Here is a 27,363-nt window from a genome sequence, read left to right on the forward strand (position 1 = left end):
GGCACCCCGGGTTCTAGTCACGGTTGGGGCGCAAGATTCTGTCCCGGTTGCTCCTCTTCCCGTCCAGCTCTCTGCTGTGGCCCGGGAAGGCAGTGGAGGATGGCCCAAGTCCTTGGGCCCCTGCACCCGCATGGGAAGACCAAGAAGAAGCACCTGGCTCCTGGCTTCAGGCAGCCATTTCGGGGGGTGAACCAATGGAAGGAAGACCGTTCTCTCTGTCTCTCTCTCTCTCTCACTGTCTAACTCTGCCTATCAAAAAAAGTGTCTTGGATCCTCAGCAATTTTTTAAAATGTTTATTTATTTTCATCTACTTGAAAGGCAGAATGAGAGTGGGGAGGGTGGAGAGAGCAATCTTGCATCTGCTGGTTCACATCCCAAATACTTGCAGCAGTCTGGTCTGGGCCAGGCTGAAGTCAAGAACTCCATCCTCGTCTCCCACGTGGGTGGTAGGGACACAAGAACCTGGGCCATGCTCCACTGTCCTCCCAGATGCATGAGCAGGAAGCTGGATCAGAAGTGGAGTGGCCAGGTCTCAAACTGACACTCCGATATGGGATGCCAGCATCACAAGCAGCGGCCTAATCCCCAGCACCACAATGATACCCCTTAAAATAAGTTAAATGAAAAAAGAATGTTGAAGTCTTCTTGCCAGATCCATTCACATCCCTGTTTCACATTGTGAGGATCCCTTATTCCCTGTATTACAAGCCCCGCCTCTATCAGATGGCTTCAGGTTACAAGGTAGGGATGCAACAGATGTTCCTCATCGACTTAACGTGAAACTGTGCCACCTTTCTGTTAGAAGCGCAGTTTTAAGCAGTCAGTCTGTGAAAAAGCCTCAGTGACGTTGTCAGAGGCTTCAGGGTCCTGCTAAAGGCAGTGGCTCTGCTACCTAAAACACTAAATCTGTTGCCTTGGCCATTCATCCAAGCACTGAGCGGTCACTGAGGGCCACTGTGGCACTGTGGGAGCCACCAGTAAGAAGCTTTCCAAGGTGGTACCGGGAGCTTCAGGCCCCCTGTTTTTGCATCATTTGTGCTGTACCAGGCTGTGGACTGGGTCATTGTTGCCCAAAGTGTGGCTTCCAGCCCAAAGCTGGTCCTCAAACTGTTTGTAGCTGGTCTGTGACACAATGAGAAATGAAATCAAGACTGTTCAGAGACTTTGAGAGTAGTTGGACAGTGCGATCTCATTTCCATTGCACATCACAAAACCATCAGTCTGTAATAGATTGGAAATTTGAAAGGAATAAAAAACAAAACCAAATCTGGTTCTTTCCATCGAGCTAGTGGGAGAATCCTAGGCTAGGGATGTCCTCTTCCTCACACCTTAGCAGCTTCCCAGAACGTTGCCTGGGACATTATCTTTCTTAAGATCCTTCTTGAAATCTGTATATTTTAGTAAGGAATTAAAGATTTGGCCAACCCTTTTAAAAACATTTTGAAATGCTGCCATCACTGGAATTGAAGAGTTACACTTCCAGTGTAAGATTTGCTAGACAGACTGGGTAACCGTGGGCAAGTCACTTGTCCTCTCTGGGCCTCGGTGTGACCATGGTGGGCTGAAATGAAAGGTCTGAAAAGCTCCCAGCTCAAACATGACCTGATGGTTTGGGGGAGAAGAGTGGGGTGGGGGTGGTCTTTCCTCTATGTCTGTTCCCAAGCAGCCCACTATTTTACCTCTGTAGACAGCCAAAGCTAACTGGAAATTTGAAAGAATGAAAAATTTAAAGGGCATTACAGGAAAATAAATTCTCTTTATTAACAGTGTAAACTCTTCCCAGGACTGCATGAGCCTCAGGATGAATTAACTCTATTGAAATCATTATTGACTAGGGTGGATTTAGGCAAAGGAAATTTAAAAAGCAAAGCAGCCATTGAAAGTACCTTAACTTTGTGAGTGAGGATGAGGTGCTGGAATTGTGTTCTAGACTCCTAAGAAAACTGCTGATTCTGGCTAATTCTGTATGACTGCATTAATAAGATGGAAATATATAAAATACAGTAACAATTTCTAAGTATTGGATCAAAGCATACAACTTTGAGGTATCTATAAAAATTAATTACCTAGACCACTAATTAGAGTAACAGGATTTTTAAAACTTCAATTTGGGTCACCTAGATACTTGAAGGTGATACTTGAAGATAGAAACCTAGTAAAATTTTATGAAGTCATAAAGTAGAAATGTGGAACTGGAAGAGATATTAGATATTTTCTAGCCTCAGTGTTTTCTCTAGAAGGTCAGGTAAGAAATATTTTAGGCTCCGTGGCCATGTGGTTCCCATTGCAACCGCTTAGCCTCGTGGTATGAAAGCAGCCACAGACAATCCGTGGATGAATGAGCATGGCCACATTGCCCTGAAAGCTGACTTAGAGGCACTGAAAGTTGAATTTCATACAACACTCACTCATTATTCTCTCCCCTTTTGATTTTTATTTCAATCATTTAAAAAATGAAAAAAGCATTCTCAACTAGCAGATCGTACACAAATGGGCAGCGGGCCAGCGTGGATTTGGCCTGTGGTCTGAAGTTTGCTGACCCAGTTCTAGCTTATCCTCTCATTTCACATGTGAAGAAACTGAAATTCAAAGTGATCACAGGATTTGCTTAAGTTCTCATGACTGATGCCAAAACATTTTAGGAGCAGACTAGGAAAGTTTTCATTTAGACAGTTGGTTGTTTTGATGATCAAAATTGAAGCCACATAAAAATTATTCTCCAGAAGAACTCATTTTGTATGTGTGATTAATACTGTGAATTATAATGTACCAGTGGTGCTTACACTTGAGAATTCATCAGAATCACCAAGAGGGAGGGCTTATAAAAATGCAGACTGCTGGGCCCACCCCCGGCCTTTCCAGTCAGGAGCTGTGGAGGCAGGATTTTCTGTCTAACAAATGCAGAACCTGTGCTTGGGAGAGATCAAACCTCTGGCCCGATGTGTTCATGATGGGATTTTGAACTCCTGCCTCCCACTTCCAAGTCCCGTCCTTGTTGACCTATTCCAGGATTCTTCCAAGTAAATGGCTGACTCCAATAGCATACTTTATTTAATTTAAATGTTACACTTTTTTCAGGAACAAAGTTATTGCATATAAAAGTAACCTGTACCATAAATGGCATCACAGGCCTTACACTTACCATAAATATTGTGCTCAGATAAGTCATTTGCTCATTCCAGTCACCTCAATGTCGGGCACCTTGCTGCGTGCTAGAGGAGCGGAGCCCAACAAGATGGCGTTCCTGCCCCGGGGAAAGCTGTAGTTCAATGGGAGTGGTAGACAGGGGAAGTGGAGAGGAGAGGCCTGGGGGAACTTTGCAAGGTTGGAACAGTCACACTGAGTCTTAAAGGGCCAGGAAGGGGAGGAGTTGGCCACAGGAGGGAAGGGATTCCAAGCAGAGAGCACAGCATGAGCGCAGTGGCAGGGAGTGTGGGGCCTTTGTGCAGAGCAGTTTGGAAAGGATAGGATGTGGGTGTGTAGGCTGGGGAGAATTACACCAGAAGCCAAATAGTGGAAGTTTTGATCACGCTTGCAAAGGAGTTTGGCCTTATGCTTAGATATACAGGTAGCCATCACCTGAATGGAATTGTGTTCAGAAGGATCCTTCTACTCTAGCTGTTGTGGGGAGTATGGATTCCAAGGGCCAGGGGGAAGCCAACAGCGACAGACCCATGGGAAGGCTTTGCAGGAATGTGGATGAGGAATGCTGACAGAGGGAAGGGGAGTGGGTTGGACAGGACAGGCTGGGGAGAGGTTTAGAGGGCTCATCCATAGAAGCTACGTGGATGGTAAGGGACAGGGAGGAGGCAAGGAGGAGTTGGGGGGATGCGAGATTGGGAGTGATCTCACCATGTGAGAGGGACACAGGGAGGAGCATTGGGAGATGTGTCCAGCGTGTCACGTGGTGAGAGCCAAGGGGACTGAAATGCTGAGGGGCGGCGGGAGGCAGGGATTGAGTGTTGAGGCTCCTCAGTGTCTCCGCTGGAGCCCTGGGTGTGAGAAGGAAACCTGGCAGGTGGAATGCTTCCAGGGAGTAGCTTGCTGAGCCCGGCTCAGGGTCACACCAGCATGTGAGGGTCTGATGGAGGAGGAAGAGAGTCTGGATAGTAGAGGTCTCCTGTAACCAGGGGAGTTGAAGGAGAGTGATAAGTAGCACACAGGGCAGCTGGGTGTCTGTGCCTTGCTTTTTGCATTCACAAAATACAGATAATAATAATACCTGCAGTGTGGTATTGTTATGGGGATTACATTAGTGAATGAATGTAAAATGCTCACAATAAATTAGTTAATGACTATAAACAGCTTACAATCTTGGGCATTTAGTAGATGCAGCAGCAAATATTTATGGGCACTACTGGGAATAGTAGAGAAGGAAGTGCATATTTTACAGTTACAACATTTGCACCTTTTAAATCCATAAGATGCTTGAAAAAACATTCTTCATGTCCACAGGGAGGCCCCTCTCCCAAGGAAACCGTGTATCTGTGCATTTTGAGAACATTAGAAGAGGAAGGAAAATCTTTGCCTTAGAGTGACCACAGGGAAGAGGGTGTGGTCTGAAAACATTTCAGAACCAAAGACATTTTACCACCACCACCACCACTACCACCAAAACCAAAAAGGAAACCAAAGCAAACAAACCCTGCACCCCACAGCAGGCTGTGGCAAGTTCCCGGGTGAAACTAAAACCTCCTCATTGAAAAATCTGCGGGCACTGGGGAAGAGGAGGGCTGGCCTGGAGGAGAAACTCTCCCATAGTGGCCCTGGGGTGCCGCAGTGGGCTCACAAGTGTTCATTTGGTTATTATACCTCCAAACTCTATTTATACACTGCATATATTTTGTATGTATCACATACAACATAAAAATTTAAATATATGTATTCACTTGCTTTCACAGTATTCATAGCAAATGAGTGTCTGAAGCATAGGACCAGAGCTGGCAGCTTGCACCGCTTCTGTTTTGCATAAGATATTTTCCCCAGCCCACTCAGCTCCATAAAGTTGTTTTGTATTTCGCCATTTGCTCCATCTTATCTTGAAGTCTTGCATATTTTGTTAAAAATGGTGGTTCTGACAATGCTGACGGGGTGTGGCTCAGAGGATTGCTGTTGGCCCAATAGAGATGTGCCCAGGGCCCAGCACCCACATGAGTTAGTTTTTTGTGATTTTATCTATGTTGATGCCTTTATAAACCTGGGCCTGTTTGTTCCCATGGTGACTGCTACCCCTTCCACACCAAGAATACCTGCTGAGGCCTTGGCACAGAAGGGGGCGGGATGGGGCCCTGTGCTGATTGCTCCACACCAGCGTGGGGCAGCAGCCCTTCCTCATGGACCAGCTGACCGCTGTGAGGGCAGGGAAGCCCAGCTGCTTCATGGGAAAGGGATGAGGCCTGGGACAGGGGCAGGAGGCATAGCCACAATGACAACACATTGCAAATACCAAGCTGGTCCTGAAGGTCTCCCTGGGATAGGACAACTCTCTGTTTCCAAGATAAATGCATGTCTGGGGACAAAAAGTTCTAAATTAGAGTGAAGTCCTGAAGTCTGGTGATTCAGTCTTTCTCCTGCTGTGGGGAGCCTCCTGGGGTCTGCAGGATGCTGGGGCTCCTTGCAGAAGGGGCTGCTGCCTAAGCAGACCCAGGATGGCAACCCTGCTTGCTCTTTTGATGTTTAAGGCCTTGCAGAGGACATAGCTAAAAACAAGAAATTATAGTCTCTCAAAATAGTAATGACACAGCCCTAAGCCCTGCAAAGAAGTTCCCAGCCCTGTGAGGACCAAGAGGAGTGACCTCCCAGGCAGAGCTGTGGCAGGTGTGGAGGTCACAGGCTACGGGAGAAGGACAGGGGTGCTGGGTGTGCAGGAGCCCTGGCCAGAGGGAAGAGCAGGAGAGGGACCGAGGTCATGTGGAGTTGTGTCTTCCTAAGAGGGTGCCCTCCGCTTGGCACATGTCTGTGCCCCAGGCCGGCACTCTTGTCCTAAGAGGGCCCCTGATGCCACCTGCTGCCTTGCTCCGTTTCTCAGCAACAGCAGAGCCTTCCGCCTTGGTGGGGCTAGGGAGGCTGCCGAGCTCCGAGCTCCGTGCTACATGCCTTCTCCTGCCTCAGGGTGGACGGGGCTGCCCAGGGCCCCTTCTTCCCTTGGGAAGCTCACCAGGCCTGCCCCGAGGGTTTCCCTCTCTCTGCCAGTGCCTGCTCCCCAGTGGCTCACGACACTCCCATCCTCTGCACCCCTCTCGCTGCCTCTCCCAGCCCAGCCCCTCACCCTAAGGAGTGGTCTCCTCTTCCAGCCCCTGAAACAAGGCTCCTGCCCCGCCAGCTCCCAGAGGCTGGCCACACCTCCTTCCAGCCTCTCCTCCCTGCACCTCTGGGGTGGGCTTCTCCTCCCGGGTTCCCTCTGCCTCCTGGGTCTCCTCCCTTCCCAGGGTCTTGTTGGCTTCCAGTCCTCCGCCAGCTGTTGAAAGAGCTTGTTCCTCAAGGCCCTGCCCTGGGCGTCTTCCTGTCACTGCAGCTGAGATTCTCACCCAGTAGGTGGTGGGGGCTCAGATGTCTGCATTTTTAAAAACTGCCCTGTTTGAAAATCCCTGGCAGCCTCTTCCTGACAAATCTTGCCTCACCTCCCAGCAGATCTGGCCTGCACAGCTGGAGCTGTGCCCTGTCCCTCCTAGGCCTTGAGCCTCAGAACTGTGCCCACCTGTCCCCAGAGCTTCTCTTCTACCCCAGACCTGTCGCTCCTCCCGTCCTCTCAGTAAATCACAACACCTCTGCCTGCTGAGCAGCCACAGCCTCTGTTTGCAGACACACTATAGCCTTTGCAGTGCTTCCCCCATGGGAGACCCCGCCCTGCCCCTGCCAGACCAGCACCCACTCATTTTCCCACTTCCCACTTGCGGGCTGAGTGGCTTTGGACTGACTGTTCATTTCTCCTGTTGGTGCCTCAGTTTCCTCACCTTTTTTTAAAAGATGTTTTTAAAAAGATTTATTTATTTGAAAGGCAGAGTTACAGAAAGAGAGTTACATTGAGGGTGGGTGGGAGACAGAGAGATCTTCTACCTGCTGGTTCATTCCGCAAATGGCCACAATGGTCAGGACAGGGCCAGGTGGAAGCCAGGGGCTTCCTCCAGTCTTCCCACATGGGTGCAGGGGCCCATGCACTTGGGGCATCCTCTGCTGCTTTGCAGGCACATTAGCAGGGAGCTGGACTGGAAGTTGGACTCAAATTGATGCCCATATGGGATGCTGGTGCTGCAGGCAGAGGCTTAACCCACTGAAGTGGGCATCATAGTTAGTTCCTGCCTCACTGAATCGTGAACACTAAGTACTAAGCACTTAGCACAGTGTCTGGTGCAGAACAAATGCTCAGCTGTGATGATGATGAGCCACGCCTTCAGCTTCCCAGGCTGCCTGCCATCCTGGCCGCTTGTATTCATGCCTTAACCTCGCCCTATCTGAACTCTGCAACTGTTTGTTTCCAGGTCAGTCTCCCCTCAATTGGGAAACTCCCTGAGAACAAGAGCTATGTGTAGTTCCCAGTATCCACTTTAGTACTTGACCTTTAAGAAGTATTTATCAAGGGTTGGGCTCATTTTTTTTTTTTTAAATTACAGGCAGAGTGGACAGTGAGAGAGAGACAGAGAGAAAGGTCTTCCTTTGCCGTTGGTTCACCCTCCAATAGCCGCCGCGGCCGGTGCACTGCGGCCGGCACGCTGCGGCCGGCACACCGCGCTGATCCGAAGGCAGGAGCCAGGAGCCAGGTGCTTTTCCTGGTCTCCCATGGCATGCAGGGCCCAAGCACCTGGGCCATCCTCCACTGCACTCCCTGGCCACAGCAGAGAGCTGGCCTGGAAGAGGGGCAACCGGGACAGAATCTGGCACCCCGACCGGGACTAGAACCTGGTGTGCCAGCGCCGCTAGGTGGAGGATTAGCCTATTGAACCACGGCGCCGCCCGTTTTTTGTTTTTTGGTTTTTTTAGATTTATTTATTTACTTGAAAGTCAGAATTGCAGAGAAAGAGGGAGAGACAGACTTTCCACCCGCTGGTTCACTCCCCAGATGGCGGCAATGGCTGAGACTGGGCTAGGCCGAAGCCAGGAGCCAGGAGCTTCCTCAGGACCTCCCACATGGGTGCAAGGGCCCAGTCACTTCTGCTGCTTTCCCAGGTGTATTAGCAGGGAGCTGGATTGGAAGTGAAGCAGCCAGGACTTGAACCAGTGCCCATATGGGATGGCAGCACTGTAGATGACAATTTAACCCACTGTGCCACAGCATCGGCCCCAAAGGCGTGGTTTTTTTGATGAAGTAACTCCATGAGTTAACCAGCCATGAACAATGCTTAAGAATACCTGGGCACTGCATGGATTTGGCTGTAACCAAGTTAATTAACCACTTTGCTACAGTTTTCTCATCTGTAAAATGGGAATGTTAGCCCATACCTCATAGGACGGTTATGAACTTTTACTTAAATAATCGGTGTGGAACAGTTAGCTCCGGGCTCCGTAAGTGTTAGCTGAGGTACTTGGTGGTAGTGGCAGCTGTGGTTGGTTGAAGACATGCACTTAGGAAAGCAAAAATGAGACTAATAGCCACCATGGGAAATAAAAACACAACTTGAGTGTTTATAGGACACCCCGAGAGATCTAGCTGATGGTAATGAAATGTCCATTAATAGAGTGCAGGAAGGGTTGTGCAAGGTTTGAGGCCTTTCCAAAAATAACTACATAATGAAAAAAATCTGTTTGCCCAATTTTCATAATAGGCCGTGAAAGAGCTGAGACAAAAATGTGTTTCCTCAACATCATAGTCCCTTTTATCTGAAGTTGGGCTTTTAAAAAACAAACAAACGTGGTTTGGGTTTGTTGTTGTTTTTCCTTTCCAAGCTGGTGACTGCTTCGCTGTATGTGGAGTGACAGAAGAGGCTAACCCCCACACCCAGGGGTGTCTTTTTTAAAGGGAGAGAAGCACTCCTGAAAGCAACTCCTTGGAGTGAAGTTGGTTTAAAAAATGAGCCAACTAGACTCCATCCTTAGCTCTGCAGAGGAGTGAGGGTCTGTGTCCTGGGGGGAGGACTGACTTCTCAGGCATCCTACTCCTGCAGCAAGGGGGCGTCTGTCCTGAGCTCACACCCAGGCTCTTGATTCAGCCCATCTGGGTGGCGCGTGCCCCCCAACCCCAGAACCGCTGCAGCGTCCGAGGCCTACGGTTTGCAACACCCCCCGATTGAGTCTTGTCAGGGGCGGCCACTGGCCCCACCTCTGGCAGCTGAGCAAGCGTGGCCTGGCCGTGGCTGGCCTTTCTTCCTGCCAGAGCAGCCTTGGAGTCTGCTCGTTGATCTGGATGGGGCAGCCATGCTTTTTGAGGAGCCCCAAAACACGTACTGAACCCATCAGTCCTTGGGATTGTAACCCATTTGAGCCAAGTACGTGGAGAATGGCCGCTCAGAGCACCCTCTTGCCACTGAGCCTCAGTGGTGTCGTTTATCGCATGTCCCTGCTCCACTAAGCGGAGCTTGTGGTTGTCTCAACTTAATGGGAAGGGAACCTTAGGGTCGCGGAGCTCAGCTGCTAATGATAATCCTGCTCGCCTGAGTTAAACGCGGAAGCAAGCAGGGGCCAGCGTTGTGGCGCTGCAGGTTAACGCCCTGGACTGAAGCGCCAGGATCCCATATGGTGGCCGGTTCAAGACCCGGCTGCTTCACTTACGATCCAACTCTCTGCAGTAGCCTGGGAAAGCAGAAGATGGCCCAAGTCTAGGCCCCTGCACCCGTGTGGGAGACCCAGAAGAAGCTCCTGGCTCCTGGCTCTCAAATAAATAAATAAATAAATCTTAAAAAACAAAAAACAAAACAAAACAAAAAAAAAACGCGGAAGCAGCAGGTTGTTAGCTTGTTACGGGGAAAAGGCAGCCATCATCTCTGTGTCTGCGATGCCAAGTCTGCAGTTTCCGCGGCCTTCTCGCCCCGGGCAACCGCTCGGTTGCAGGGTGACTTGGACACCTGCGCGCGGACACACGTGGCCTCACGGTGAATACGGCCAGCTGGGGTGGGGCAGATTGGGCTGCCCACGCGGGGCTTCACCCAAAGTCAACGGACTTTGCCTCCTCTCAGATCAGAGGAAAGATGGAGCGGGGACTTTGGAACCTTTTACGCAAAGCAGAGGCAGGGAGCCGCTCAGTGTCTGGAAAGGGGCTCTGTGGCTCACGGGAGTCCACTCCACAAAGGGCCGGCGCGTGTGAGCATGCGCAGTGCAGGGTCTCGCTCTGCAGGTGTAGGGCGCCCTCTATTAAAAGCGGCGCAGTGCTGTTGTGGTTGAAAGTCAGGAGGTCGTCTTCTGCGGCCGACAAGGGTGATTGCAGGTGGTCGGGAGAGCAGGCTGGGGGGCGAAGAAAAGTGAACTTCCCAGAGGAGTCTGCGGAGAGTGTTAGAAAGGTAGTAGAGTGCAGCCGAGTTTCCCACGAGGCAGCGTCGCCTGCACTGGGATGCCGCGTGGCTTTTGGTTAAGCCAACCTACCCCAACCCTATAAGCCCAAATTGTACAGCTGTGCTCTGCGCCCACCGGAAGCGCCTGCCCTGGCCAGCGTCTGCAGAACTGGTGGCTGCAGAGTCTGATGCTGTAGTCTGCAGTTTGAAATACACTTTGAGCTTTGGCAATCCTTGTGAAAATACAAGTAAACTTCTCGTGCTTATGAGCGAGGATGGGGACGGGGGGGGGGGGGGGGAAGGGAGGAGCAGGGGGCAGGGCACACATCGGACCACTTTCCAGAACAGTTCTGAGTGGTTCGACTTTGAACTTAACCCAAAGCCTGCGTTTCCACGGCGAGTGTGCTGCTGGCTGTAGGGAGCCGTCTGTGGACACATGAGGCTAATAGGCTGAATTAGCAAGTCTGGAGGGGAGAGCCCATCAGCAGAATGACAAATTTAGGGTCTTTAAAGACATCTGGTCAGCGATGCCGGCGCTCGTGATGGAGTGATTAATAATGGAAAACCCTTAATTCAGTGTTTCTGCGTCCCTCGCCCACTCCCCAGCCAGGGCCGGCCGTCTGCCTAGCCTGCCAGAGATGTTTCCAGCTAAACAATGGAGCCATTTAGGCCTCTCGCCTTTGACCTCTGCTTGTGAGTTTAGGGTTTCAGTTTTTCTTCTACTTCCCCGAGTTATCTCTGTGTTTTTCTAATTGGCGGTATCTTCAGAAAGCTCCAGTTCCCTTGCACATCTGATAACAGTGCCATTCAGCTAAGCAGATGCTCACCAAGGGCCACCGCTAGCCAGCGCCTGGCACCTCAGGGTCACCTTGGACTTCAGGTCATGGTTCAGTATCGGGACCTTCCCTCGCATACACTGAACGGTGGAGCCTGCTGAAAGGGCTGCCATCTGCCAGTTCCCCCTCTGTCCGCTGAAGCCCCCACCTCTCAGGCCCGTCTCTAATTCTGGATTTTTCTGCAGGCTCAGGCAGCTGGACAGGCACGGCCAGGCCACAGCCCAGCTAGTGCAGCTGCTCAAGAAGCAGAACCAGCTTCTCCTGGAGAGACAGAGCCTGTCAGAAGTGGAGCGGCTGCGAACCCAGGTACCTTGCGCTTCCCAGCGTGGGGGTGGGAGTCCTGCGGCTGGCCAGCAGAGAACACACGGGGGCTTGTAGATCGGTCTTTGTCACTGTCTTTTTTTTTAATTTATTTTAGATCTGCATCTTGAGCAGGCTAAAATTCCAACTGACCACGCTGGGCAGCTCATAAGCTAGGAGGGCAATCCCAGATTGTGTGCGGCCTGGTGGGGGACGTAGATATGTGCGCCGTAGCCCGCCCTCATAAAGGAGCTAAACTCTGTGCAGGTGGCCTGAACCCGCACCAGGTGCTGAGCGCATCCTACAGAGAACACGGCGGAGGGTGTGAGAAGAGGGGGAGCAGGACTGAAGTGGTCAGGATGGACTTCTTGCAGGACGATGGCCTAGAGCTACCCCTGAAGCATGCGTGTGGTTTGAACTGGTTGAGGAAGGAGGTGTTCCCGATTAGGAAAGTCACCTTGTCTTGAATCAGCTGGTGGTGATGGGGCTGGTGCTCTGAACGCATGCAGAGGACCTGGCAGTGTTACCCACGGGCCATGCATTCTCTCTACCCTTGAACAAGTCACCACAACTAACATTATCCTCTCCACTTTACAGATAGGAAAGGCGAGGCTCACACAAGGGCAAGTAGGGACATGGCGGGTGGAACCTAAGTCAGATTCCGTGAGCCAGGACTTGACCCGTCCAGGTTAAATATGGGGCCAGCAGCAGGGATAGTAAGAGAGGGCAAGTGTCCAGGTGAGTTTGGAGAATGAACTGGAATCTCTTTCTAAATGGCTTCTCCCTGTCAGAGAAGTTGTGCGTTTTGCCCCATCAAGCAATTTGTTAGGATAATGAGGTGGTCCGTAGGCTGGCTGTGGGCTTGCCTTTAATTAGGATTGCACCCAGGTGCTCCGTGAGTGCCCTGGGGATTTCACTCAGTAAGAGCCTGGAGTGATTAACGGGGAAAATGCATCTGGAAATAAAAATGGGGAGGGATCTTCTTGTCCTGTCAAAATGCCCGTGTGCTGAAGCGCTAGGAGGAGTTTGTCAGTGCTGACTGCCCCCCCCCCCACCAGCTCGGCCCACCACTCAGCCCTCTTGCCTCCGCACAGCACTTGTTCAGCCACAGATCGTGAGCACAACTGGATGCCCATCACTGAGCTAGGGCTGCAGAGGCAAACACGCCTCTGCTGTTGTCGGCAGGTGCAGGCAGCTGCCCCGAGTCTGGGCCCATGCTGCACTACGCACACACCAAGGCAGGAACCTGCATTTTTTAACAAGATACTACAGGTTCTGGAGGACAGTATATTTTGAGAGCCTCTGAAGTGTTTGGAGCCAGAATGGAGAGAATGATCCCGGACGGGCACTGTCACTTAAGCCTCTTGTGAGCTTCAGTCTTCCTATCTACATGGTGGGCGTTGTGCCTGCCTAACTCGGGGAGATTGGAGGTGTTAAGTGGGTGCAGCTGTGAGGTGCTCATCAGGTTTTCATGGTAGGCTAAAGCAGCATCTGGGCCTCCGCCCGCCTTCCCTATTCTTGAGAGGACTTGGGAAGTGATCTTTCAGGGAGAAACCCGGGGAAGGCAGAGGCCCTGCGGAGCCAGCCAGCAGTGACGGGACCAGCGAGCTTCAGCCCTCTGTCTCCTGCTTCCTGGATATGCGCAGTGCCTAATCTCAGCCTCCCCCTAAGCTGCCCGCTCAGGCCAGAATCCAGCTCTCTGGATGGGGTTTTGGATCACCCAGACTGTGCCAGCTTTGGGCCTGGCCAGCCAAAGGTCCAGGTCACAGAGCCCACAGGTTCCCTAGGGAGGTGATGAGGCTCCTGTCCTCTCTGACAAAGGAGCATGACCCATGACATGAGTGGATCTTTGGTTTCTAAGAGCCAAGAGCCACGGATTTCAGAGCCGGGTGGAGGGAAGCTTTAGGAGGTCAGAGCACATAACCATTTTCTCTGGATTCTGGACCACATCCTTGCAACGCAGGCCTTGCCTCCTAACTCCCCATCTGCGTAGTCTACAGCACACTCAGAGCTTAACACAGAGCACTGATGCTTAGAAGTCTCTTCCAGGACTTTAAAAATCTGGTAATTGCCAACTCAATTGCAAAATCTTCACAAGATGCATTTTTTAAAAACCCCTCAAACCAAAAACCAAAAGTGTTGCAGGTCTGTTCCCTTGCCTGAAGCAACAAGTGGTTTGCCCATCCTCCTGTGCTATCTGATACTGGCCCATCTGGCCCCACTGGAAAGAGACCTTTTAGATTGAGATGCTACCCTTGAAGTTATTTTAGTGTAAATGGGACAAAAGAAACTTGGTAGTGGGAAATGTTGGCTTTCAGTAGCAAATGCTAGTGGTCAAAGAGGAGGAGGGGCCCAGTGTTGTGAAGTCTCTGCTGAAGGCCCAAACCTAGAGCCTGTTTTTGCCCACGCATCGCTTTAGCCTCCCCACAGGGCACAGGGGTTGTCTGTGGACTAGGGATGCTTTTTTTTTTTTGCCATGGAATAAACTTGAATTCTAAGTTGGGGTTAACATTGTCACTGGCAGTGGCTGGCTTGCCTCGATGCCTTTTCACCAACAGAGTAATGAATTATAGATGAGATACAGGGAAGTAGGGGTAGTAGAGCAAGAGTTTATTGAAGTAATCCCAAGTAGAGAGCACGAGGCACTCTTTCTTCCTGGTCTGGAGCTTTTATCCCTAAAATATGAGGCACATTGACTGGTGATGTGGCTATGACGCTCATGGTTGGCATTTGTGATCGACATTTGGGAGTTGCATACCTTTGTACTCGGCACATGTGGCTGCAGCTGGACTTTGCTGGGTTGACTGTGCTCCCATTGTACCGGGATATCCCTAGGGGTCGGGAACCTTTTATCTGCCAAGGGACATCTGGATGTTTATAACAATCATCAGCTTAAACAGTAGCCTGCTCTATATTTGCTGAATTTTGATTCCCACCTCTGGTCCTTTGGCAGGGCCAGGCCAAATGATCTCGAGGGCTTTAGATGACCTTGATGGTCCCCACCCCTCCAACCACAAGTTAAATTGCAAAATGAGTGATCTGTGGTGGGCTCTGGTGGAGAGCAGAGGCCTTGGTTTCCCTGTAGAGGAGGGTCTTGCGGCCCCTCCCCTGTCACCCATGTGTAATTCTCTCTCTGACTAAGTGAGCCTGGAGGTGAGTCGGCGGCTGTTTGCCCCCTAAACGAGTATCTGGGAGGATGCAGCCCTCTCGTCCCCCAGCCACTCTCTGGCCTCCTGGGGGTTTTGTGGCCCCAGTGCCTAGGCAGCCGACTGTTAGAGCAGCTTCCATCTCTGCTTTAGCCAAAGGCATCTGCTTTCTTAGCCTGGACAGATTCCGCATAATAATTTTACAAGTCAAACTCTAAAAATCTACCCATGCAGAACCCAAAAGAGTGGCTATTTTCTGGCACGGGCAGCTGTTCTGAAGCTGAGTCACATCCCCCTGACTCACTCACGCCTGTGTCCCGAGCCCACTGCCCTGTAGCAGATGGGGGGGAGGGGGCTGGGGCTGGGGCTGGGGCTGGGGCTTGGCCTGTGGCCCCTGACAGGAAACATCTAGCTTGTTCAGAGGCCTGATTACTTTCAATTGTTTCTGCTTAAATTCTGAAACAGATGCACACGTGTCTAGCAGAGGGAGCCAGCCATGGCTACAGCCATACCCTGGTGACTCCTGGGCCATAACTCCCATGTGGCCCCGGCCCACTGAGCTGTGGTGTAGTGAGCCAGACTGCGTGGGGCAGGGCTCCGGGCACTGACCTCTCGGCTCGAGGCTGGTTTTCTTGGCTTGTTCTTAGTTTAGGAGTGGAAACTGGCTTTTATTAATATTATGCCATTTCTAGGGGGAAAAAACTTGGCGGAAATGTCTTTTAAAATGTTATAAAATGATGAACCTGTTCCTATGGAGATAGAGAGATGCGGAGGCCCCGATCCAGCCTTACCCCTAACACAGCTCCTGCTCTTCTGCGCAGGTACACTGAGGCTTGCCAGCCAGCCAGCCCTGCACGCTCGTCTCTTCTGAGGCAGACCCTGGCTGGGGGAGGCTAAAGCCTTGGTACAGGGGTGACATCTGGGCTGAAAGACACTGGTCTTAGGGTGGGCAAGGCCTGACAGCTTGAGCAGGGTCAGGGTCAGGGGGACTGCAGCCCAGAGCCTGGGGGTTGAACATCTGGCCAGGAAGGCTGGAGCCAGCTGGTAAGGAAATAGACTGGTCTGTGGGGGAGAGTGGCATCTGGGAGAGAGACAAACTGTGGGTGCACGTGGAGGTCCACGTGGACATCAGGAAGTGGGATGTGTTTATATGTGGACTCGATAGTGATGATGGCTTCAGCTGGCTTGCGTTTGTGGAGAGCTGTCACCCTCAATAGGCTGAGTGGTTCAACCGTCCTCAGGGTTCAGTCTGGGGAGTGACTTCTTTTAGTCCCTTCCTATGAGTCATTTACAGTTTAGAAAACAGAGTCTGAAACTGACTTGTCGGTGGTGAATCAGCTGGCCCTGTGACTTTTACGCATTCTTGGCAGCAGATTCACTTTCTAATTTGATTTGTACTTGTGCACGGATCCAGCAGCATATGTGATTATATCAGGATCATCGAGATTATCTCATTACACCAGGGGACTCGTAGACTAGAGCCGCGAACGCGCACGGGAAGCAGAGGTGCAGGTGCTGCTCAAGGCAGGAAGGGATGGACCAGGAACAAGGCGGGAGGAGGCGGGCCCAGGACGGGCAGCTCTGGTTGCAGCGGCTTGGCTTAGGGGTGCCTGCAGCAATAAGTCTGTGCGGGTGGCCCACGTAGAGACTCAGAAGTGGTCACCTTGTTTGCCATGATCCTTCCGGACCCCTGGGGGCTTCACCCCGCTGACTTAAGAGCTCCCACCAAGTTAGCTACCTGCAAGACAGATGGTGCTTGAATAGAACAGCAAATACACTGAATAAAATACATTAGAAGGCCTCCTCCTGAACCAAGATTTTTTTGGAAAGAATTCTAAATAGATGAAAACAAACAATTTGATTTCAACCAAATTGTTGTTTTTTTGTTTTTATCCTGATTTTCACCCGAATTGTCAGTCTCAAAAATAAACACTGATACATTCCCAGAAAATATTTTTCAAATAAAAACTGACTCTGTTAAAGTTTGCCCTGATTCTTTCAAAACTGTGTACAAGACACTGTCAACCAAAGTGACTTGCATATTTTTTTAAACAAACTTGAACATATGCAGCTAAAATGTCATTAACTCCCTGCTGCCTGGGTGTTTTTCGGGCCTGACATAAGACCCCGGGTGTTGCGCTTCTACCAGAAGGCTCCTGTGACCCTCAGAGAAACTTGCTTGCATCACTCCGCAGCATAGGTTAACTTCCTGTTTTGTTTTTTGTTTTAACTGAGTGCCCTGCGTTGTGATTAATATTGAAAAGCACACAGGACTTCATTTAAGCCAGACTTGCTGTTCTGCTAACAGTTCACTTTGTCCAAGACTGAATACTTTCTGAATAAGAATCATGGAAGAAAACTAAGTTGAATTTTATATTGCTTCAGATAGACGCGCTCCACTTAGTGCTTCCTGAGTCAGACAGTACATTTTGCAATATAAATTCACAATCGAGATTTTAAAGGGAGCTAAATATTTTAATCCAATTAGACAAGTGAACAAAACACTGAATATTACATGTAGTGTAGATAAGTGGTTCTTGCCTTTAAAAGACTGTAATTCCGTCACATTACAACCCCAAATGTCAATGTTGTCTTTATTTTTAACGCTTTCAAACACGAGGCAGCCAGAGGCTCTACTCTCTGCTGTTGGTGACACTGTCTGTCCTTTGGGAATTCTCAAAATCTATTTACCATGGAGACATGGTTCATATAAAACAGACACCTGCCCACGGGCAGAGGACCTTCTCTTGACTCGTGGGACTCGGCTAAGATTCCAGGCTCGGGTCCCTTGGTTACAGAAGGAACGCTCCTGTCTGAGTGAGCTCCGAGGTGGCGCCACACACGCCGGACCCCCTGTCCCTGGCCTGCCAGGGGGATGCCTCCTGGTCACATGGCAGATGCCAAGCCCGGCTTGGAGACGCTGCTTCCCGTGTAGCCCTTTCTCACCTACGGGGCAGCCTCGCCCTGTGTCTGCCTTTTCATTTCTCTAGCTTCTATGGCTCTGTTCCCTTCTGGGAGCTGAGGGGTAGCAAGGCCAGGCCCAGGGTCCGGGGACCAGGCTTTGAGCTCTGGCTGCTGCAGGGCTTGTTGTCCTGATGGGCGGAGCCGGGCAGCTAGGAGGGAAGAATGAATCGCTGGCCCGCGGTGACCTCGCCATGAACTCCTGCCCCACTTAGCAGCTGGCAACGGCCAGATTCCCACAGCAGCTCTGCCAGAGGAGGAGCCGGGGACAGGGACGATGCCCCGGGGCGAGAGCGTCCTCTGGAGCTGGGGAGAGGCGGGGCAGAGCGCTGCTGTGTCTCGGTGGAGCGCCACTGCCCCCGCCAGGGGAGCATCCTAGCTCTGGGGCCACAGTTCTTCCGAGCCCCGTGAGGGCACCCTCTCTGGGCACCTGTGACCACTGGGGGTTCCTGGGGCTGTTTTCTCCAGGTTGCCTTCCAAATTTGACTTCTTAGTGTCACGAATCTCAAACCTGGCTGCTCCGGCGTGCGCTCACAGCCTGGCGCACAACCGCCAGGGTTGCCTAGAGGCTGGCAGGGTGACGATGGCAAACCTCAGCTCCGGGCCACTCCAGACCGACTTGTTCGCTTCCTCTGCACTTGGCTTCTGGCAAAACGAACAAAAGCCAGTTTCTCTTTAACAGGGAGTTCCTCACGTTCCCCGGAGCCCAGCACAAACGGTTCTGAATCTAGCAGGGTTCCCGGCTCTCGGAAGGCTTGGAGGGGCACTGGAGACAAGAAGTGCTCATGCTGTACACACAGGAAGGCCTGGTGAAGTGACACGGAGGGCTGGGCAAGGAACTTGATCTTGAGAGACCTGGGCTCTGCGCTGTATGGAAGGGGCTGGGTAGCCTGGTGGGTAGGGGGAGAAGGCCCTTGCTGAGAAAGTTGCTGGGCAGCAGGCTCGCTCCCAGGATGCGAGGAGGAGTTGCAGGGGGGGTTCCCGGAGCTCTGGCCTCGGGCCAGGCAAGGAGAGGCATGTGCCTGGGAACCACCGAGGGCCGGAGGGCCGTGAGGGCGAGAGGGAGGAGGCTGCCTCTGCAGGGGCTGCCAGGGGCTGGGTGCAGATACCGAGAAGAGAAACAAATGGAAGCAGCACGGGCCTGAGGCTATGGGCAGGGAGCTCAGAGCAGGACAAGGTGCAACCTTGGTCTCCCCGGCCCTGCCTGCCTGGGAACAAAGGCGCTGAGGCGGACCCCCCACCGCGTGGTTGCCTGGGGAACAATTCAGGTCACCCGAGCAACTCATTTGTTCAACTGGAACTTAAAGTCAAACTTGAGAAATAAATTAGGCACAAAAGTCAGGGGTTTGTGGAGAGCAGGCTGTGAGGAGTGAAAATGAGAGCAGACAATGGGTGAGCGGCGGCGTGCTCGCGGAGGGGGTGTTTGAGAACAGCAGCTGCCGGGGCGCCGGTCAGCTGCCCCTCCCTGAGCTGCCCCTCCCTGCGACGCAGAACCAGCCCCCTGAGCGGGGGCGGGGGGGGGGCGGTGGCTGAGGGCACAGCGGCAGGTGGGGCACACCAGGCCCACGAGCGCTGATGCCTCAGAGCAGGTGAGCCATGCTCTATCTCTGGGCACACCTAGGGGAGCAGAGTGGGGAAGCCCTGAGAAATGTGCCTTACTACAGACTGGGCCCAAGGGGGCGCTGGCTGTCACGGCACGAGCCGATCTGAGGGGAGAGGGTGGGTTGCCCTCCATTTGTTGCTGTTCCTCAAATAGGTACAGCTCAGGGCCCCACAGAAGTGGGGGGTCACTGGTTTCAGCAGAGTGGTCTGAGTCTGAAGATAAATTACAGGCACGATGCGGCTCAAAGCCAGTTGCTTGGTGCTTGATTAAAAACAAAACAAAAAAACTGCAGCACCTCTTAGTTCCAGTTCAGGTCTGTATTCTGAATCATGGGTGTACAGGTCGGGTATCTTTTCTACCAAGGTTCAGCCTGAGACTTCGTTTCATGTCTGCCTGTTGTGCTCTATGCTTGTCTTGTACTCGAGGTCACAGGAGAATGGGAGACCCCATCTCGGGAGCATTCAGGCTGCCAGCACTCGGCAGGCAAGGGGAGCCATTTGGTGGCTCGGCCCTGGGCCAGCCCAGGTGGGAGTAAGAGGCAAGCAGGTGAGTTCTACATGGAGCTCATGTGTTTGATGGTCACATCAAGTGGGCAGCAGCCTGAGGACCCAAGGGGTCCCATTTGCCATGGGCAGGTTCTAGCACAGTGGACTGGTGCATGTCCGGCATGGGGCTGAGAAACCTGGGCATGGGGCACTGAGTGAGTACTAGGATGTCAAACAAAGGTTGAACTTGGGGCTTTTCATCAAAAACTGCCAAGGATGGCAAGAGCCGATCTGCTGTGGGGAGACAGTGGGTTGCCTTCCATTTGTTCTCTTCGCTCGGGAAGGGCCCAGAGAGCAGGTGCACCTGTGTGCTCTAAGGCAGGCCTCCATCTCCGCCCAGCCCTGACGGCTGTACTGATCATGCCACAAGTTGACTTGGTGCCAAGGGCGCCTCCCGCAGTAGCCCCCACGTGTACAGTGTGGGGTTGGGCCGTGCCCACAGTATTCCAATTACCCTGTGCTGAAACCATTTCAACACGGACTTCCCCATTCAAGCTTCCTCAGCAGTCTCACACTGTGGGATCTAGTTGAAATGGAACTGAAACCTTGTTTTTTAAAATGAAAAAGGCAACAGGCCTTGGAACTTAGCAGCTAAATCCCCACATTGCCTATCAGAGTACCTGGGGCCCCCGGCTCCTCAACTGCAGCTTCCTGCTAATGCAGACCCTGGGAGGCAGTAGGTGATGAGTCAAGTAACTGGGTTCTGTGCAGGTCATGGGAGACCTGGGCTGAGTTCCGGGTTCCTGACTGCGGCCCCAACCAGACCACTGAGAGCATTTGGGGGAGTGAGCCAACAGATGGCAGCTTTCTCTCTCAGATAAGGGTTTTAGGTGTTTTGGTTTTTTTGTTTGTTTTAAAGGCAACACACTTATCTTCATGCTTTCTTTTGTGTGAATTTTGACTTCAACTTCAGTTTCACTCATGGTCCTGGCATGGAAATCCCCAGCTAGCCATGGCGTAAGCGGTGTTGACAAGAGCCCCTTGTTCTTCTAGTGCAGGGAACCATGCTGGGCTGTGTCAACGCCCATGTTTTTCTTGAAAGTGGTTCCCAGCGAGGGAACCACTGCATTGTGTTCCTCATCTGTTTTTGTGAAAACTGGGATTTGGAAAATACCACCTTGGCGCTCTCCTGCACTGGAGGCTTGTGTTGTCCAAGAGGGACTGGAACGCCTTGTGGAACGTCACTTCCTCCTGGTGTTTAAACTCATCAGAACAGCCACAGCAGCAGAGGCTGACTTCTGGTTCTGCCCCCAGCCCAATCTGCATGAAATAGTTTTGCAACCTTTTTAAATAAGAGACCACAGCACACCAAATTCCCTCTCCTGGCATGGCCCAGGTTTCCATGTGAAAATGTCATTTCCTAATGGCACGCTATGATGAACCGTGCACAGCGGAGAGTCTGGGTTTCAGTTCAGTTGACACTCTGTCTAGAAATCTCTTACCCCTTGTTTTCCTTCTTTTATGTACCATAATGTCAGCTGACTTTTCAGTAAACCGATTCTAGCACAAGTTAGTGTCTCCTTTCCTGGACAGGGGAAGAGAGAAACGGCTCTTTGGCCACGTTCCCACATCAGATTGCCCGGATTTCAGAGGCACATGGATGTGTGAGGACAGGTGGTTTTCAGATTCTAAGCCCTGACACAAAATCATTAACCTCATATTCGTCCTAGATGAGAGCTTTGATCTAGGGTTAAAAACGAGATACAATGTTCAGTTCCATGTTAGTTATGTATCATTTCCCCATTTAAAGCAAAAGAAATGTTTTTCTCCAAAAATTTTTAAAGTCATAAAAGGTGACTAAACCAGCAAATGAGATCAAGACAAATCACATTGAAGAACATGATCTATTTAAACTTACTTTTTATTATTTTTTCCAGTTACCCAGCATGCCACAATCTGATTGCTGACCTGGATGAAACAGAGTGAAATAAATGATTTACAAAGAGGTATTTACAGTCATCCGATTGGTTCTTAGTATGCCACAACGCACCACGACCTTCCCGGGGTGACGCCGCCTCGGACTCGAGCGGGCTGGTCCTCACTGCCAGGTTTGTTGGCCCTGTCCTAAGAGAGGGAGAGAGCTGAAGTGACACTAGCGGAGGAGAGCGCCTGGTGTGTTTCCAGAAAAGGCTTGACGTGATGCGTCCTGAACCTGCACATGTGTATGAAATGTGATACACATGGATTTCAGTAAATGAACTTTTTAAAGACTTGAATCATGATGTTTCCTTTTTGCCTTGTAGTGATGAACAAAACGCACCCCAAAGGCACATTTTCCCGAGGCCAGAGTGTATAGGACCAAACTTTTTCCTTGCCATTCACTTTTCTTCCTTTTTTGTGATCTGTGTATCATTCTTCACCTTTATTTGCCTTTAATTAGCATCCTGCCAGACTCCATTATTATTCCTCATCCTCGTCTGTGCGCAATCAGGAGACACCAGGAAGCACTATGTACTATTCTTTCCATTCTGTTCACACAGACTGACAGTAAAGCATCTTTGGCTTGATGGCGTCAGGTTTTTTTTTCCTTGATAATGCAGTATTTGAGAGAAGCCTAAAAACATACTTAGTGAAATTAGAAAATTTACGTAGAGTTTATCAAATATCTGTACACAGATCATTATTTTAATCTAAAATAGTATTTCTACTATACACAGTTAAGCCCTCACATGCTTAAAGTAATAAACATGATGGATGCTGAAATTTTTGCATTGTGTTTGAGGATGACAATGAAACCCTAAAGGCAAGGCTGTGGTTGGAACAAGTCCCCGACCTCAGGCGGTTCTCCCTAGCCAGCAAGCCGCCGCCACCACCAGTCATCATCATCATCTCAACACAGATCCGATGTGACCATATGTTCAGCCTTGCCTCTCGGAATCGATGAGGATCAGTGGCATGAGACACACACAGAGAACACTTGAGTCTCTCGAGTATGTAAAAGGTTCAAGCCTGAAATAGTAGAACTTCTATTCCGATTCAGAAGTTTCTCATTTCATCCAATGTGCTAGACATGAAGGCTGTCACAGAAGATATTTTAATTGTCCTTGGTTCTCTTTTAGGTATACTGTGAATACATTATACAATATTCTAAAAATAGCACCTTTAAGGAATTATAGAGGTTACTTTATTTTAGCCTCCTGGATCTGTCACCCCCAGTGGTTCTGAGAGAAGAACACAAGTAAGAATGCCCTCAAATTTGGCTGTGTGACAGAGACAGGCGTGCCTGACTGACTCTGGTCCCCAAAGCCATTCCTCACACTGATTTAGCCACAGGGGCAAAGGAAGGCAAGTTTCTATGATAGCTTTTCTGAGGTAAAATCCAAGACAAGCCCCATCCAAAAGGAGTCAACAGAAATCACACTGTAGGCCAGCCATCCTACCCCTCCGTAACCCATGTCTGAGTTTGTGAATGGGCTATGAAGTGTTAGAAATACACTTGTAGAGAGGAAGTGTGCAGAGCAGTACATTCTCAGGAAGACATTAATGATGAGCTACATTCCTTAAGAAGCCTGGGTTCAAACCATTTGTTATGAAGATTAAGGTCTGGAGTGAGCCCTACTGCATCCCTTGCTCACAGAGCTGTCTCATACCCAGTGTTAAGGGGGCTGGTAGCCCCCCCTCTGGAAGCAGCCCTTCCTCAAAGTTTATACAGTTGCACTACTGCCATTTTACTGAAGTAAAATAGTCTCGTGTGTTTTGAGCTACAAGGAATTCACGTGTTTTCCTGTCACATCGTATACGGGGTACATTATTACCAGGTGGGAGCTATTAAAAATTTCTTTTCCAGAAAGGAAGATTCAGTTTTCTGTGATTACAGAACCACATCCAACAACAATAAACAGAGAAGTAGCAGATTGACATAGTGCTTTATTTAAGCTGTCTGTACGAAGGAAAATAATGTGCATCCCTATCATATACGTGTAAAAATACTAAGGATGTACAGTGTACAAAAACAGTTTCTTGTAGTTATTTCACATCCTTGTGGGTCATATACTTAAGGAAATAAACAGTTTTAGTATGACCAACAGTAATAGTAATACAGTTTCTTGGGTTCATAGTTGCTTCTGCTTAAAATCCTTAACCAGATAACTAGATCTTGCGCGGATCTAAGGAAAGAACTAGCAAGGTCAAGAAATGTCACAAACTATAAAGCTACAGGGAGGTAATTCAATTACCAATTTAGAAGTTTTCTTTTTTATTTAAATAAATACTTTACATTTCATGCTTGCCTGTAATGCACTACCAGGAGCAAGATAAGGAAATTCTACTGTAGACAGTACAAACAGTAGCAGCAAAGTGTGTACATTGAGGTGTAATATATAGACCCTGCAGTTAGTAAGGAAGGCCCTTACTATTGTACTCTAGGAGAAGCAAGTGGCCCCTGCATGAACAGTCAGCTTTAAGAAGCCGGAAATCAGTATGGGAAATGGAAAACAATACTGGAATAATGCTATGTAATTAGTGTATAGAAAGCAAAGCCATTAGCAACTCTGCCAACAATCCCAGCAGAAATGGCCAATTTCCTCCAAGATGGCTATGTATCTGACAAGAGGTTCAAACTGCATGATGGTTAGTGCGAGCCGGAGCCTGCACAGTCTGAACTCTGTTCTGACAGGATGATTTCAGGTTTCAGATCTTCTACCTGCCAGGATCCCAAACTACAGCTACGGGCAACACAAGGGAAGTTTTAGTAATCTCCCTCTACATACATTTCTGTTCCTCTGTTATTCCTCCATGCCAGCTGAGATCTGGAGTGAAAATCGGGGAGTCCCAAGAAGAAAGACACTAACAGAATCTGAGGGTTGAGTAAGTGAACCCCAGGTGTGACTGAAAGCCAGCTGTGGGTAGCAGCCAGCCTGGAGCACTGTCATTCATCTTCAGGAAGTATCCTTGGCCAAGGTCATGGAAATCAACTTGAGATTTAGGGGGAAAAAAACAAAACCACAGGAAGCTATGAGCTTTAGTGTCGCGGTTTCCCTCTGAAGGAATAAATGCTCCGAACATCAGCCAGTCTCACTTTCCTTCTCTTCTTCTCACCTGTTTCCTTCTTATATGATGGGTGCAAGACAACTTAAAGGACAAACCTTCAAGCCTACTTTCTTGTCAATGTGAAACATTCAACATAATTCCATACTGGGGGGAAAAAAGGTCAAGCTAAATGTGTAAGAGTGAACTACCATTTACTGTAGCTTCCTACTCAATACCAAGGATGAACTCTACTTAGGTAGAAATATGAAAAATTATAAAACCTATGTCTGAATATGTCTTAGCTGCCTTAGTAAAATGCCCTTTAATCCCCCATCAGTGCCAGAGGCCCACCCACCGCCAGCAGTGGTTTCAGAGCTGTAAAGCCACACTTCTAGCGTCAAGAGGCTAAGACATCTGCATTGTGAATCTGATTCATCCTACTGAGAGAGTCACTTGCTCTTGCATGCAACGCAATCATAACACTGTGTCACGCTGTAGTCTTCCGTTTGGGAGCTGTCAGATTAACTGAAGTACATCTCCATGATCACTCCATGGAGTGGGGTGGCCTCCTGCTTGCCACAGGAATGCCCCCAGCCCCTTGGACTTCACAGGCTGCTTTGGAAAATGTCAGCTCCTAGCACCAAAGGGTTGAATCTGAAGATCATCATTAATGAAGGAGAAAGATGAGGTTTGCATACATGTCCCCTTTCAGTGAGAAATGTTGGAATCTGGGGACATGAATATATACAGAAAAAGAAAAGCTGGAGGTGTTGTTTTGTTTTGTTTTCCCTGATGGCTTAATTGAGTGATAAATGTACCATGATCAGAATAAACACAACAGGTTCTAATCCTTTACTGCCTACTTAGTGAATATTCAAGATGTGTTCATTTTGCCAAGGAAAGTTCATTTCTTATCATTCAGGTCTTAATTTTCTCCATTGCATTATGTTGCCAGGCCATCATAACACTTCAGTTCTTCAGTGAGTAATCATCAAGATCTACTTGTTTCATTAACCCCTTGGCATGGATTTTCTAATTTTCAGCACCCAGGGGTCAAATGATAGCATCTCTTCTCCCAAAGACCAATTCTAACCAATATGTAACTTCAGAGCCATATCATTTTCTTTAAACACTGGAGAAAAAGTGCATTTGATTCTCATTGGCATGTACATTCCTTGCACATGGGTCAAAAGAAACTGCAGTAAGTCTATTTTATATAAGTTGGAGCTGCATTTGCTAACATGACATACAATTCTCATCACTAAAAAATAAATACTACTGCAATATAAACAAAATCATAAAAGGACATTCAAAGTTTTAACGTTTGAGAAAAGACTAATTCACGTAGAACTGAAAGTAAAAAATGAAAACTAGTAAGGCAAACACTGTTTACCTTGGTGAACAAATTTTGGTGAGAAGCAGGATCACTGTATCTGTCTACATTCTTCAGCCATCAGAGGTGATAATTATCAAGAAGGGAAAAAGGTTTCCAAGCACAGGGGAAAAAATGCTCTCTGGCGCAAACTGTATCCTAAGACCCTTTACATGACTCTGCGTAAATACCTTCATCTCTCGGTGCAGCAATGTTCATCTGCCCATGATTGCCCGTGAAGTCTGGATGTCCACGTGTGATACTGGGCTTCCTCTGCAGTGTCCGACAAGAATTAAAAAAAAAAAAATAGCATCTGTGTCTCAGCAGTTGTTCATCCTTCCCTCAGTGCTTCCTGCGAGTCCCAGCCCGGTCTCAGTGATGCAGCACCTACGGTGTGCATTCATCTGATGTGCGCTCCACAAGCTCTCCACCTGCACATCACCACCCTTCCACAGGTGCTTGCTCGGAATTACAAACTAATTCTTCTTAGTCTAATTAGTTTTTGATTTATCTTCTAGAAAGTTAAAAAAATGTACCTAAATCAGCGTATCTCATTTAGCCTTCACTGTTAGGGGAAAAACAAAAACTAAAAGATAAAAGATGACGACTGGTGCACAAATGAACATGGTGGGCTCATGACTTCCAAAGATTGTAAAATTACTTCTTAAAGTTGCTATAATATTAAGACAATAGCAGCAACAGCATGAGACCTTAGACTGAGATACAATTTCATGCAAAAACAAAAACTGGAGTGTGTTTGCGTCTATGTGTTCTCTGTGGGTGAAAGGTGGCGAGGGGTGAAGACCCTTGACCAGTCTGGGATGTCGGAAGGTGCCCCCTGCTGTCTTTAAGAGCTAGGACTGGTGGTGATGTCCGAGAATCATTTTCGGTAATAAATCTAAGATGACAGTGAAGTAGCGGAATGAAAGGAACTTATTCCCGTCCACTTGCAGAGTAGGAAAACTGAGGGAAATGCGGCCGCCTCTCATTGTCCATGCAGTCCATACCATCCTCATCATCTGTGGGCAGGAAACAGCTATTTTAATATTACATTTATGGTGCTGCAACATCATCTCTGGTCTTTCTTACCTCTAACATAAGGAAATTAAAAGAGGTGATAGCTCCCATAAACATGTTTAAAAGTTATTTTCATAAACACACATGCTATCAAGAATACTACCATAAAATCCTTTCTAAGATATCAAAATGTCAA

The 27,363-nt window shown here is 49.4% G+C and overlaps 2 protein-coding genes across 32 annotated transcripts in view; one reads left to right on the forward strand and one right to left on the reverse strand.

Annotated features, from left to right (window-relative positions):
• Positions 1-22,026, forward strand: part of SDCCAG8 (SHH signaling and ciliogenesis regulator SDCCAG8) — a 267,441-nt gene extending 245,415 nt beyond the window's left edge. For all 27 annotated transcript variants that reach the window (XR_007909721.3, XM_051820791.3, XM_008268182.5 and 24 more), the window contains 2 exons: positions 11,441-11,561; positions 21,688-22,026. Coding sequence is in view for 26 of the 27 variants with exons in the window: in XM_051820791.3 (XP_051676751.2) it covers positions 11,441-11,561; positions 21,688-21,717 (151 nt within the window). In the remaining variant the exon portion in view is untranslated. The remainder of the gene's footprint in view (positions 1-11,440; positions 11,562-21,687) is intronic.
• The window catches only part of AKT3 (AKT serine/threonine kinase 3), a 308,783-nt gene continuing 303,073 nt past the window's right edge, over positions 21,654-27,363 (reverse strand). For 4 of the 5 annotated variants that reach the window (XM_070055614.2, XM_051820800.3, XM_089312320.1 and 1 more), the window contains exon 14: positions 21,654-27,169. In XM_070055614.2, the coding sequence (XP_069911715.1) occupies positions 27,084-27,169 (86 nt within the window). In that variant the 3' untranslated portion in view covers positions 21,654-27,083. The remainder of the gene's footprint in view (positions 27,170-27,363) is intronic. The other variant, XR_007909725.3, reaches the window with a different exon arrangement.

Source organism: Oryctolagus cuniculus, chromosome 13, assembly GCF_051225735.1.
Source record: "Oryctolagus cuniculus isolate XC-2025 breed Fujian yellow rabbit chromosome 13, ASM5122573v1, whole genome shotgun sequence".
In the NCBI taxonomy this organism is placed as follows: Eukaryota; Metazoa; Chordata; class Mammalia; order Lagomorpha; family Leporidae; genus Oryctolagus; species Oryctolagus cuniculus.